General features: G+C 35.6%; 1 protein-coding gene across 1 annotated transcript in view; it reads left to right on the top strand.

The window, feature by feature from the left end:
* Nucleotides 1–13,754, top strand: part of LOC306638784 (condensin-2 complex subunit D3-like) — a 16,042-nt gene extending 2,288 nt beyond the window's left edge. The window contains exons 3-6 of the mRNA XM_079102118.1: nucleotides 91–245; nucleotides 5,239–5,401; nucleotides 12,716–12,900; nucleotides 13,505–13,754. Coding sequence (XP_078958244.1) covers nucleotides 91–245; nucleotides 5,239–5,401; nucleotides 12,716–12,900; nucleotides 13,505–13,720 — 719 coding nt within the window. The 3' untranslated portion in view covers nucleotides 13,721–13,754. The remainder of the gene's footprint in view (nucleotides 1–90; nucleotides 246–5,238; nucleotides 5,402–12,715; nucleotides 12,901–13,504) is intronic.

Below are 13,754 nucleotides of genomic sequence, written 5' to 3'. Positions count from 1 at the left end.
AAATTGTGACTTTTGTCTTCTTGTATTTATGTGGAGTACATATTTTACTTGTTTTAAAGCCCTTGTTATTTTCATTGCATTTTTCCCTAGAATGGGTGGACACCGTGTGGGAACTGGATTTCACAGAGACTGAACCATTGGATTCCAGCATAGAAGCAGAGATTATAGAGACTGGATTGAATGCCTTCACAAAACTCTATGAAAGTCTTTTCCCCTTTGCTACTGAAGAACATGACTCTTCAGAGGTAAAAAATAAAAAAATATTTTAAAAAATTAAGTTAGCCATCTTTAGTTGTTAAAAGTAGGAGACATTGTAATTTTAAATTTAGTTTTATTTATTCATTCACAGTTCATAAAGGATACAATAAGAATCACAAAGAATGTGGTTCATTCATTGTAATATCTTAATAACTTTCCTTCAAAAGTTTCAATGTACTAATCCATCTTTTTTTTTTTGAAACATGACCACATTTTACCACAACAAATTAAGGAAAAATATAAAGGCAAAACCAAGGAAGAAAACCACCCGACAAACCAAATATTGAAAAAAAAAAATAAAAAAAGCCAAAGAAAATACAAATAATAATGCAGGCATGCCCTAACTTTAAAAAAATATTAAGCTAAGAAATGATTAGATAAACTACAGATTTCCAAAGATTTCCTTTAAATATTGAGTCCTGCCTAGTGTGCATATTAATACTTAGATCATTAACTTCTTTAAAAAAAAAAAAAAAAAACAAAGGGCTTGGAAGTATAATAAAAAACACATAGATATTAACATCATTGAAACATTTAAGTTAACAAAAAATGTCTTGGTTGCAGATTTTACACAATTATTCAAAAATTAAATTATCCCCAGGGAGAGAAAGGGCAAAAACAGAGAGGGTAAACAAGGAAGGTGTTTAGGATCCAAGCACATTATGTGCATTATGAAAGTGTCATAATGAGAGCTGAGCACAGTGTTGCATGCCTGTAATCCCAGTTACTTGGGAGGCTGAGGCAGGCATATTGCAAATCTAAAGCTAGTCTAGACAACTTAGCAAGACTCTATCTCAAATTTAAAATAGAAAGGGCTGGTTATGTAGCTCAGGGGAGAGGAAAATCCTAGCGTGTATGAGGTCTGGGGTTCAATCTCCAGTGTCTATCAGTAAAATGTCACAATGAAACCCATTGTTTTTACTATTAGTATGTGCTGATAATTAAAATTAAATCATCTAATTAGGCATTCCTTAGCATAATGCTAAGTGCTTCATTAAGTTAAGATTAAGGGTATAGAGCCTCTCCCGTAGTCAGTAGTCTTCCCAGAAACACTTGAGCACTGGTTACAGTGAAGCTAATGACCACATGTAGCTGTAGAGAGGGGAGAAGTACAATGCCACCATTGTACTAGGGGACCTGGAAGTATTTTGTGAATCATATTGTAAACAGTGCTCCAAAAGAGATGCAGATATCATCCAAAAGGGCCATGGAAAAGGGACCATGGTAGGATTGAAATGATCTAGAAAACAGTCAGCCAGAGGTGAGTCTTCACAGTTGAGTAGAATGTGAACTAAAGGTGAAGGAACCACACAGTGGGAATATGCAGGGAATATTGAGAGATTGTGAGAGTGTGGTATGAATGGCATACATCATTTTTAAAATGTATGGTGGAATACAAAACTGGAAATTACAGAGAATAAATAGATCATGGGTGACTTTTTTTTTATCTACAAAATGTTTTATTTACTACTACTTTTAACATACTTGTGTACTTCTAAACATCTAAAAACACTAGATGTTTCAAATAAGGTCTTAAGTTTGTTCACTATGTCTATACTAGTGTTGAAAACTAACACATGCAATAGTGGTTATCTCTGAAAGTATCTTCTAACTAGTATCATTCTGGCTTAAAATCCTTCATTTTTTTCACTTCCTTCTCCTATGTCACGTGTGATATAGGCACATGAGTAACTCAAATGTTACAATTTCATTTCCAAAGTCCTTTTCAGAAGACTGCCTTTCTATGAATTTTAGCACAAAGTGTGCAACATATTTTCATTTATTAATTACTTTTGTCATATATTGGCAACCTCTTTACTATCTATAGACCAGATATCATAAAATTAGGACTCCTTTGTCCAGTATATACAGTACAGCAAAGTTAAATGAAATGCGTGTTATAGGACAATGTGTAAGTTGAAATTTTCTAGCACATTCAAAACACCTCTTGCAACTTCTTCCCTCCCACCTCCCTCAACTCAGTGAACAAGTTCAGGCAGTATTCCATTCAGAGGTGGTTTAACAATTCCAAACACGTATTTCCCATCAGTTTTTAAAAGCAGTTTACAAAAGATCTTATTCTACTTCAACTTTTAATTATATAAAGTACTTATAAATGTGTAGAAGGACTAGATGTTCCACATAAGAACCTGTCCACTGTGCACACAGCACTGTTAAATAAACTTGCACACACAGCAACGGGTATAATTGGAGTGTCTTCTAACATGACTTTCGTCTTTGAACCTTTTCCTTCTCGCTTCCTTCCTTCTACTTTCAGTTCAGTGGCCAAGTACAGGCATATATGATGCTTAAAGATCATTGAACAAATGTGTATGCAGAAGTCATTTACAGAGGACAAGGTTTCCTATGAATTTCAACACACAATATACAGAATGTATCAAGTTTACTAATTGGTTATACACTAGCAAACTCTTTAATATCTATAGATGAGATGTGGCAAAACTGGGACTCATTTGTCCATTATATACATTATATACACAGCAAAACAAAGTACACACAACATACATAAAACTGATGTCTGAAAATGTCCAGTAGGAACACACTAACATATTACCTTTTGCAATTGCTTCCCCCACCTACTCCACATCACTGAACAAATGTAGACGGTCCTATACTACTCCCAGAGGTGTTTTAACAGTTCCATTTAATCATGGGTAACTTTTAAGTGAGGTTTAACTTTGGAGTTTAGAAAACTTTTGATAGGGTATATATTGTATATAAGCTTCCATTCTAAGCATTATACATATATTCACTCATAATCAGCCCCATATAGAAGAGACTGAGCAGTAGACTAAGTAACATGAACATATCACTTTTGGGACAAATGTTCTTAACCATAGACAAACTAAAGTGAAAAAAAGTATACAAGGAGATCCCTTGAGAGACTCTTATGGTAGTGCAGGTGTTATGAGTGTTAATAGTGTGTTCTGGAATTTTGGTTGTTGAAATAGAAAGGAAAACTAGGGAATTTAATTTAGATGAAATTAATAGAACTTTGTGAACTAGGAATCCTTTTTCAGATATCTAAGTCATGGTGCAAAATGCTAAATTGACAGGGAAAGAAAAATTGAAGTTAAAGATCCCCAGGATATTAAAACTAAAGGACAATGGTATTGTTAATCCTGGTGAGAAACAAGGGAGGCACTGAGGTCAGGTGGAAACGTTGAGTTCCATTCTAGACTTTTGAATGTGAGATTCTATTTGGAGATCTTTGAGAGCTCTAACTGCCAGAAATGTGGGTCAGAGAAGACCAGGAGAAAGAGCAGTCTTCCAGATCAAGGTATGTGTGGAAGCACAGCCATACATGAGATCAAGTTAGAAGACACGAGGACAGGACAGGAATGGAGAGTAGTTGAAAGGGGCCGCAGGAGAAGCAGTCAGAAGTGTAGGGACTACAGGTCACTGGGGCCAGGACTGGACAGCAACCAGATCGAATACTGATGGAGTGACTCAATAGCTAGATCCCTGATGATTATAAGGTCCAGGCAAGTGGGGTGGAAATGCACTGAGCATTAGGAACAACACTGTGACTACTATAAAGGTAGGAGGAGATAATTTACTGCAAAAGTTTCATAGTGGAAGAAAGAAGAGTGGAAAGATTTGTAATGGCCTCTAAAGTGCCACATGCTTCTCAGTGTGACTTAACTGCAGCCTTACCTACCAGATACCCTGTCTTTTCAAGGAAGTAAGAAATATGATACTCATTTTTTAAAAGAGACTTGTTTTTAAAGCTACGATATTTAGTTCCTTCTGGTTAGTTTATAAAATGACCCATTTCTTCTTCATGTATATAATAGGAAAGAGCATGGGGCAAGATTAAAATTAACAAAATTATGGTTTCTGTTCTAGGGTTTATTTCCTTTCTCACTTAGATTACTTTTGAAATCTTATTAGGAAATTTTCCAGTGTTTCTTTTCCTGCTCCTATTGCCCACAGTCTGTAGAACATTTAAATTTAAATAAATTGTTCTGACTTTCTCAGCAAGTAGTGATAAATGGATTTGGGTACATTTAACGTAAATGGAAGGGTAACTTTTCTGAGTGTTCTAAAAGTTTTGATGTTGTTTCATGCCATAATAATTTAAGACATATGTATGTTTCAAACTTAACCAAGAATGTGTTTCTCTTATATTTATATATTTGCATTTTTTAATAGCTTTTTTTAGAGACGGTCTCACCATATTGCCCAGGCAGGTCTTGAACTTGCGGGATCCTCTTGCCTTAGCCTTTACCTTGGACTGCAGACATGTGCAGCCACATCTGATTTGAATTATAGTTTTTTTTTAATTTATTGTTTTTAGATTTTTATAAATTATTTTTGTGTTTGAGTTTATAACATGTTTTGTTATACATATACATAGTGAAATAATTACATATCCATCACCTTCTATAATTACCCTTCTGTGGTAAGGGCACCCGAAGTTGACTTTCTTAGCAGATTTTCAGTATGCAACAGAATATTTTTACCTGTGGTCCTTACATTGCACATTAGACCTCTAGACTTATTTATTCACTAAATGTAACATATCAGTTACAGAAGGAAAAATAACATGTGCTCTCACTTATATGCAGATTCTAAAAACAATGCAGATAATTGGAATCAGGGTAGAACAATGGGAGTGGGGAGGGAAATTTTGGAATAGACCTAAGGGTATTGCATTTCAGTAGGATGAATGATAAATTTTTAATTTTGATCTTTTATTTTAGTCTCTTTGAAGATGGCAAACACTTGTCATTAAAAATCAGACTGGTCCATTACTCCTTTTTTTGAGGGGGTTGGGTATTAGAGTCAAACTCAGGGCTTTGTGAGCACCCAGTGCTTTCCATGCATTCTGCAACTGAGCTTCATCCCTGTTCAGTATTACTTTTCTTGTAAGTCACTTAGTGCTTATAAAAATCAAGTAAGAGACTTTTTTCTTTTTCTAATTGCTGGCTTTTGTGATTTTCCTTTTGCCTTCAGAGCATTTGGACATTCTTCATCGAGAACAATATTTCCCATAGTACACTGGTGGCATTATTCTATCACTTTGTTCAAATAGTTCATTCGAAAAATGTCAATGTACAATATCGAGAATATGGCCTTCATGCTGCAGGGCTTTATTTTTTGCTATTAGAAGTACCAGGTATGTACACCTTCTATTTTCTGTGTGGGTTCATCATCATCTGTGGATTCAACAAAGTATCGGGCGGGAAATACTTAAAAAGAAAAATGATACACTGTTGCTGACGTATACTGTGTAATGAGCCTGTGATGGTTGTATCTATTGAACATGTGCAGACTTTTTTCTTATACTTTCTAAATGGTACAGTATAACAACTACATATCATTTGCATTATATTTGGTATTGTGTGTAGAGATGATTTAAAGTGTGCTAGAGTATGTATGTAGGTTACATGCAAATGTGCTGTTTCATATTAAAAAAACTTGAACGTTCTTGGGCTTTGGATTCCAATGGGGGTCCGGGAACCAATTTACCTGCAGATACCAAAGGATGACTGTGCTCGATATGGGTAGGACAAATCTTTGGTCATTTTTTTTCTTTCTATTTTGTTTTCAATTCTTACACTTTTTCTTACTTATAAAATGAGGCAGTAGTTACCAATCTTCTAGAGTTGTTCCAAGGATTAATGGAAAGCAAGATTGTGGTATGTTATAGATGTTTGAAAGATGTCTTTCCCTTTTTACATTAGACATGTTTGTTTTCTGAAATGATGCTCTATCTATAACCTAATACAGATAATCTGAGAAGTATCAAGCTGGAGGGGGAATGCTTCTCTACTTCAGAAGCTCCACTCCCACCCTCCCCAGCCCTAGGCTGTTCGTCCTGTGGGAAGTGAAGTAGTCCATTTTCCTCTCTCTTCCAAATCCAAGGCAAGAGAGAGTGGAACATTGAGAATGGAGCTAAAGAACCTACAGTTTTTTTCTTTATGGTGCTGGAGATTGAACTCAAGTCCTACCTTATGCATGCTAAGCAAGCACTTTATCACTGAGCTATACCCTTCCACCCCCAACCATTAAAGTTCTTACAGAAAAGAAAATCACAGGATTAGTCAACTTGAGCTGCTTTTATATGTAAATGCATTTGTAATTTATATTAAGAATTTTTTCAGAATGACTTTGGAACAGGTAAAAAGATATTTAAAACCTTGAACAACAATTTGTGTTATTAACACTTCCATAATGAGTTGTTCCTAAAGAATTTAGTTACTAAGTATTGTAGTATTTCAGTTGTAACTGGGTTGTCTCAGAAAAGTGGTAGTTTTAGAAATTTTGTTTCACTCCGCTTTCATTGCCAGATGATTAGGGTTGATATTCATGCCTTAGCTGTATTCTTGCCAATTACCTTCTGTTTTAAATGTCTCTGCTGTATGGTTGGAATGCTATTGATACTTAGTATTCATTCACAGTTTTTCAAGAGTTTCTTGGCTGTTCTGTGTCCCTTACATTTCTGTATGACTTATAAGTTCTACATGTGAATTTCTACAAAAAATGACAGCTGGGATTTTGACAGGGACTGCACTGAATCTGTAGATCATTTTGGGGAGTGTTACCATCTTAAAGCTGTCTTCCAATCTGTGAACACAGGATATCTTTTCATTTATTTTAGGTCTTTAAATTTGTTTCATTGATGTTTAAATGATAGTTTTCATTGTATAATTCTTATACTTCTTTTGAATATTTATTTCTAAATATTTTTTCTTTTCAATGCTATTGTAAATGATATTGTTTTCCTAATTTCATTTTTGGATTGTTGAATGGTAGCAATGAGATGATTTTGTATTATTGATCTTGTATCCTTCATCCTTGCTAAAACTCATTTATTGGTCCTAAAAGAATTTTTTTCAATATAAGACCATGTCATCTGTGAATAGACATAGTTTTACTAATTTGTTTTCAATTTGGCTTTTATTTTTCTTACCTTATTACTCTAGCTAGAATCTCCTGTACAATGTTGAATGATGTGCACCTAGGGCTTCACGCATGCTAGGCAAGCACTCTGCACTGACCTACATCCCTGCTTCTTAAAAAAAATCACTCTGATAAATGGGCTAAGGATATGAAGAGACACCTCACAGAAGAAGAAATACAGTCAGTCAGCAAATATATGAAAAAATGTTCAACATCTCTAACAATTAGAGAAATGCAAATCAAAACTGCACAGAGATTTCATCTCACTTCAATCAGAATGGCAATTATCAGTAATATAAGAACAATAAATATTGGCGGGGATGTGGGGGAAATGTTACACACATAGATTGCTGGTAGGGTGGCAAATTGGTGCAGCCACTATGGATAGCAGTATAGAGATTCCTCAGAAAACTTCACCCAGTTATCCCACTCCTCAGTTTATACCCAAAGGACTCAAAATCCATATACTACAGTAATGCAGTCACATCAGTGTATATACCAGCACAATTCACAATAGCTAAACTATGGAACCAACCTAGGTGCCCTTCAACAAATGAATGGATAAAGAAAATGTGATACACACACACACACACTGGAATATTAGCCTTAAAGAAGAAATTAAGAATTTGCTGGTAAATGGATGGAGCTGGAGAATATCATGCTAAGTGAGATAAGCCAATCCTAAAGAACCAAAGGCCGAATGTTTTCTCTGATATGTGGATGCTAATTCGTAATAAGGGGCAGGAGTAGGGAAAAATAGAGGTACTTTGGATTCGGCAGAGGTGAGTGAAGTGGGGGAGGGGTTGTGGTGGTAGGAAGGATAGTTAAATGAATTGGACATTATTACCCTATGTGCATATATGAGTACATGACTGATGTAATTCTACATCAGGTACAACCAGAAGAATGAGAAGTTACACTCCCATTTAGGTATGATGTTCCAAAATGCATTGTTATGTGTAAATAATTAGAACAAATTAAAAAACTATAAATAAAAAAAAATTACTTTGAGACAGGGTTTCACTAAATTGCCCAGACTGGCCTGGAACTTGTGATCATCCTGTCTCAGTTTTCCAAATTGATGGGATTACAGGTGTGCTGCTGCACCTTGTACATGTTTTAGTTTTAATCCATGTTTTTACATTTGAAGGATTTCTTATACACTATTATTCAGTTATGCTTTTTATTCTCCTGATATTGTTTACCTTTGAATTGAAATGTTTAGACTAAACTGTAGATATGCTTCATGTAATTTCAGTCTGGATGGTTGACATCTTGCTATTTATTTTTTGTTTATCCCATCTGTTTTTGTTCCATTTGTCCCTCTTTCTGTGTTTTTTTTTTGTTGTTGTTGTTGCTTGTTTTAATGATTATTTCTTTAGTGCCCTATATAAATCTCCTCTTTTGGCTTATTGTCTATGCTTCTTTGAATGTATGTGTTTAAAGTACATGATTTGGATCTATCCTCAGATAATATTCTGCCAATTTACATATAATGCAATAAAGTTAAGATAGTATATTTTCCTCTTTTCTTTGCACAGTTATACATTTTACTGCTATGTGTTGTAAAACCTATAATTCATTAACAGTTCTTTATAGAATTTTTTAAATCAAGAAAATAAGTAGTTTATATTTAAAAATTTTCATCTTCTATAGCTTCATTAATTTTTTTTAATATTTCTTATAGTTCATGTCTGATGGTGGTCAACTCTTATGGATTTTGATTGTACAAAATGACTATTTCGCCTTCAAATATTCAAAACCTATTCAAAACCTAATATAGGTTTAGGTTGACAGGATTTTGTTTTGTTTTGTTTTGGTTCTTTTGATTTGGTATTTTAAAGATGTTTCATGGTTGCCTTGTTTACATTGTTTCTGATGAGGCATCTGTGATATTTTTTTGATACCAGGGATTAAACCTACTATTTAACCACTGAGCCACATCCCTAGCTGTTTTTTATATTTTATTAGCGACAGGGTCTCACTGAGTTGCTTAGGGCCTTGCTGAGTTGTCGAGGCTTGGTTTGAACTTGAAATCCTCCTGCCTCAGCCTCCTGAGTCTCTGAGATTACAGGTATGTGCCAACGTGACTGGTGCATCTGTGATTCTTAACATAATTCCTCTGCATGCTTTGTGTCCTTTGAGGAGTGGAGGGTATTGATTACTTCTGAGATTTTCTCTTTCAGCAATTTGATTAGATTACCTGTGCTTCATTATGATTTCCTTTGTGTTTATCATGATTGAGTTCATTGAGTTTCTTGGATCTTTGTATTTATAGTTTTAAAGAAATTAGGAAATTTTTAAGTTACATTATCTTCAAATGTTTTCTTGGCTTCCTTTTTTTCTGGGACTCACATGGTAAACTATTATATTCCACATTTCACTCAGTCTTTATTCATTTTTTTAAAAATTTGTGTATTTCTGCTGTATTTTTAGGTTCCCCTTATTTATCTATTTTTGGTTTGTTTTTGAATTTTAACATTGTTTTAATCAAGTAATGTAGCCGTTTGAAACAGGAAATTTTAAGACAATTTAATAGAGCAAAGTGGATTACTGTATCAGGTTAACCTGTGAATTAAATCCAGATCGTGTGAATTTGAATTCCTCTAAAGTTTGGCACCAGACTTAGCACTGATCTAAGCCCTAACCCTCTCCTTAGTGTTAAGAAGCCCTGACCCATTTCCCTTAGAGTAAAAACTACAGCTGTACAACCACCACTTCATCAGTTTGGTACTGGGTGTGCTAAGCACTCTACATGGGTCACCAGCACCTCCTGTTTAATGTAGTTAGTGACAGCAAATGGGCCTTATAGCAAAGAACTTGAAACCTAGGTTACATGAATTTCCAGACATTCCTTCTCTTTGGTGTGACACAGCAGTTCCCTTCAGGCATATAGCTCTTGCTTCCTCACTCACTAGAATCTATCAAAAGGCAGATGGAAATCTATTTTTCTCACCATGTTAAGAGTGTTAGATTTTATTTCCATAAAGTGTCAAGCTAACAAGGTTTTATTTCCATCAACTATTTGTATGCTTTCAATGTGGAAAACTTTTTTTATATGTCTTATTAAAGTCTCAGAATTTGTGAGATGGGTCACAAACAAGTAAGAGCTGAATGATGTGAGCCAGTGCTCCACACAAAATTAACCACATGGACTTTGTAATGCCTGTATTGCACTTTCTATGGAAAGGAATAAATGCAAAATTTTTACCTTGAAGATCACTCAAAGTCAGAACCCCAATCAAGTGAGTTTTCATCAGCTAACTGCATAAGGAATTCACTTGTGTTTGTCCAAATCCAAGGCCCTGGATGGGCTGTCAGACTCTGATCACCTGTACCCAGTGGCCATCATCCAAACTTCTTGGGAGCCCAGCTATATTCAATGTGAAGTAAAAAATATTCCTCCCATGTCTTATCTCAAAATATAGGCTCTGACTTAGAAATATGCCTTTACCTTGTTTCTTTTTAAATAAAACCATTTTTTGGGGGAAAAAATCCAGTTTGAATCATAGCAACACTTATTTTTGGCAAGGCAGTAACCAAATTCTAAAAGAGCCTAAGCTATGTGTCCATCCAGCCTTTCTGCTTCTGCAACAATTTCTTTGTCCGATGAGTCAATGGTGACCTCTTCTTTCTTTTTCTTAACAAAATCACACAGGATATTGACCTGCTTTCCAAGTCATCACTGAGTGTTAGGATTCTTGCATGGTCACTGATCACATCCATTCTGTGTCTCTGAGCTTCCTCTCCCCAGTCATCATCATCCTCTCCTTCCACAGCATGTGGAGGAGGACTGATTTCATTTTGTGGTGGTGGTGGTGGTGTCTCACTGCTGGATACAGTCATTCTCCTTGTCTTTGCCCTTTCTATTTTTCTTTTCTTTTTCTTTCTTTCTTTCCTATACCACTGTCACTATAATCAGGTGGGGTTTTGTGTGTGTGTGTGTGTGTGTGGTGCTGGGGATTGAACCCAGGGCCTTGTGCTTACTAGGCAAGCACTCTACCAACTGAGCTATCTCTCCAACCCTCAGGTATGAATGTACAGAGTTTATGATGTGTGTCAAGCATGCTTCGGTAGCCACAAGCTTTACAAGAATTACCTATCGTTTGCTTCTTTGGATTGGCGTGCAATTCTGTTCCAGGATTCTTACACTCAGGACAGAGAAAAAAAATTTTTAATGAATCCATCCAACATGTCTTGCAGCTTATTTGCCTCATGAGATCCATTGACAATGTAACAGTCATTCTTAACATCAAACTGGTTCTGTGCTCCCAGCTCACAACCAAAATATTTGGTGGGATATGTCGGAGGCTCATTAAGCGCCTTTGCAATGTCAACCATGTTGACTATACCTGTCTTGATTTCATTTCCTTTGCCCTCAACCTTGGCAATCAGACGGGGCATCTTGTAGTGATAGGACTGGTCTGACACGCTGCGGTTGACGTTGACAGACATTTTGGCTTATTAGTGGCTTTATCAATGAGGTGACAAGATCTTTGATTACACCTTTTTGGTATCTTCTGTCTGGAGAAGAAGGGATGACATAAACGACTGCAAGAGTTCTCAGTCTCTGACATGAAAAAATTTTCGCCACTGAGACTGTAAGCTGCTTGCTTATATGCTGTTTCCCCAATACAGGTATCAATGGCTGTGCAGCAGCTCTGCAAGAGAAAAGGGGCAACACACCCCGCAGTTCAGCATTGCTGGAGCCTCCTACAGTGAGGCCTCTGGGCTGCGTGGACGAGGCAGCTGCAGCCCCACCACCCGCACGACCTATCTTTATTTTTGTAATGTCTAATTGACTATTAAGCCCATCGAGTATATCCAATGAAAGTTTCTTTTCCACATCAAGGAAATTCCATTTGATTCATTTTTCTCTTTTTATTCTAATGTCTACTTTTAATTCTTAAATCTGTGTTTTATTTTTCCTTTTTGCAGTGCTGGGGATTGAACCCAGGACCTCATTAACCACATGCTTGTTATACCACTGGGCTATATTCTGCTTTAAGGTTGTTGTCAGCTAGCTCCATTATCCCTGTTATTCTTGGACTGTTTCTTTTGACTAGTCTCTCATCTCATCATTTTGAGCATACTTAGTAAATAATTTTTTATTGGATGGTAGACAAAGATTAGGTCATTGAGTGTCTGGATTAAAGTATGTTTGATAGACAACTTTTGGTAGATTAACTTGATCCTTGGAAGGCTTTTTAAAATACTTTGTTAAGACAGATCTATTTATTTCAGACATTTTGGTCCAGTTTTACAGTTGTTTATGGTATGAGAGCAAGTATAAAATCAATTGTTCTGTCATGGCCAGATGAGGAAATACTGTTGTTTTTAATTGAACACTATTACTTACCCCCAAGCTGAAGTTGAAAATTATACTTTTTTGCCAAAGGATGATTATTATTCACAGTTAATAACAAGACAAGCCTGTATTTTACTTTTTAACTTTCTAATCTTTTATATAGATATATCTCAAGACAGTTAATATCTAAATTGCATATTCTTTATTCTTTATGACTAGGCAGTGTAGCCAATCAAGTATTCCACCCAGTAATGTTTGACAAGTGCATTCAGATACTAAAGAAGAGCTGGCCTCAGGAATCTAACTTGAATCGAAAAAGAAAAAAAGAGCAGCCTAAGAGCACCAATGGTAATCCAAGGGGGAACAGAAAAAGAGGAAAACCACTCAGGAAAGAAGATATTGAGGTAAGAAGTAAGTGTAATAATAAAACGTATCTATGCAAACTCAGGATTTTCATCATGATTATAACCAAAAAGTCTTAAACTATCATCTGCTATCCAATATGACTTGAAGTTGCCTCTTAGGCTTCATATACAACTGAAGTCATGTCTCTGCCTTGTCATCTTTCTGCCTTCCTGATCATCTTTCCATAGGCTTGTTCCCAAGTGTGCTTGGCAGCATGCTAAATGGTATATTTTCTGCATTATCTTATTGTCATTAGAGAGGATGGTCAAAGTATCCTGAGGACTTACGTTCATAAGAATAAAATAAAATAGCATGATTTCAAATTCTTACATGAGAAGATAAGACAATAGGATATACTGACATCAAAACTTCTAAGAAACACAAGACTTCTTATTGACAAAAAGTAGAGAAGTGAGAAACTACTGTAGTGGCCATCTAGTTCAGTGATTTACCATTTTACCATGGAGACCTGATCAAAGCCACATGTCAGCAATTCATCTGCTACCTGGAGTTTAGCTGGACTTGATTTGAATAAATTGAATACCATGGGACAAAGTATTAGGCATTATTACACAGTCAGTTGTGTATTTTTTCTTAATCCAGATGGATGAAATCATAGAAGAAGATGATGATGAAGAGAATATTTGTTATTCTGCCCGGGACCTTTCTCAAATCCGAAATGCCATCTTCCACCTTTTGAAGAATTTTTTAAGACTTCTGCCCAAGTTTTCCCTCAAAGAAAAACCACAATGTGTACAGACTTGTATAGAGGCAAGTGAAAAAGCCAAGAATTTTAATTTGAAAGGATATAGACCATAACTGATAACTTATTAAGTAGGAAAAAATCAGACCT

Source organism: Sciurus vulgaris (assembly GCF_902686455.1).
Source record: "Sciurus vulgaris genome assembly, chromosome: 11".
NCBI classification, from domain to species: domain Eukaryota; kingdom Metazoa; phylum Chordata; class Mammalia; order Rodentia; family Sciuridae; genus Sciurus; species Sciurus vulgaris.
The sequence above is the reverse complement of the archived record's forward strand: the minus strand, read 5'-3'. Positions and strand labels throughout refer to the sequence as shown.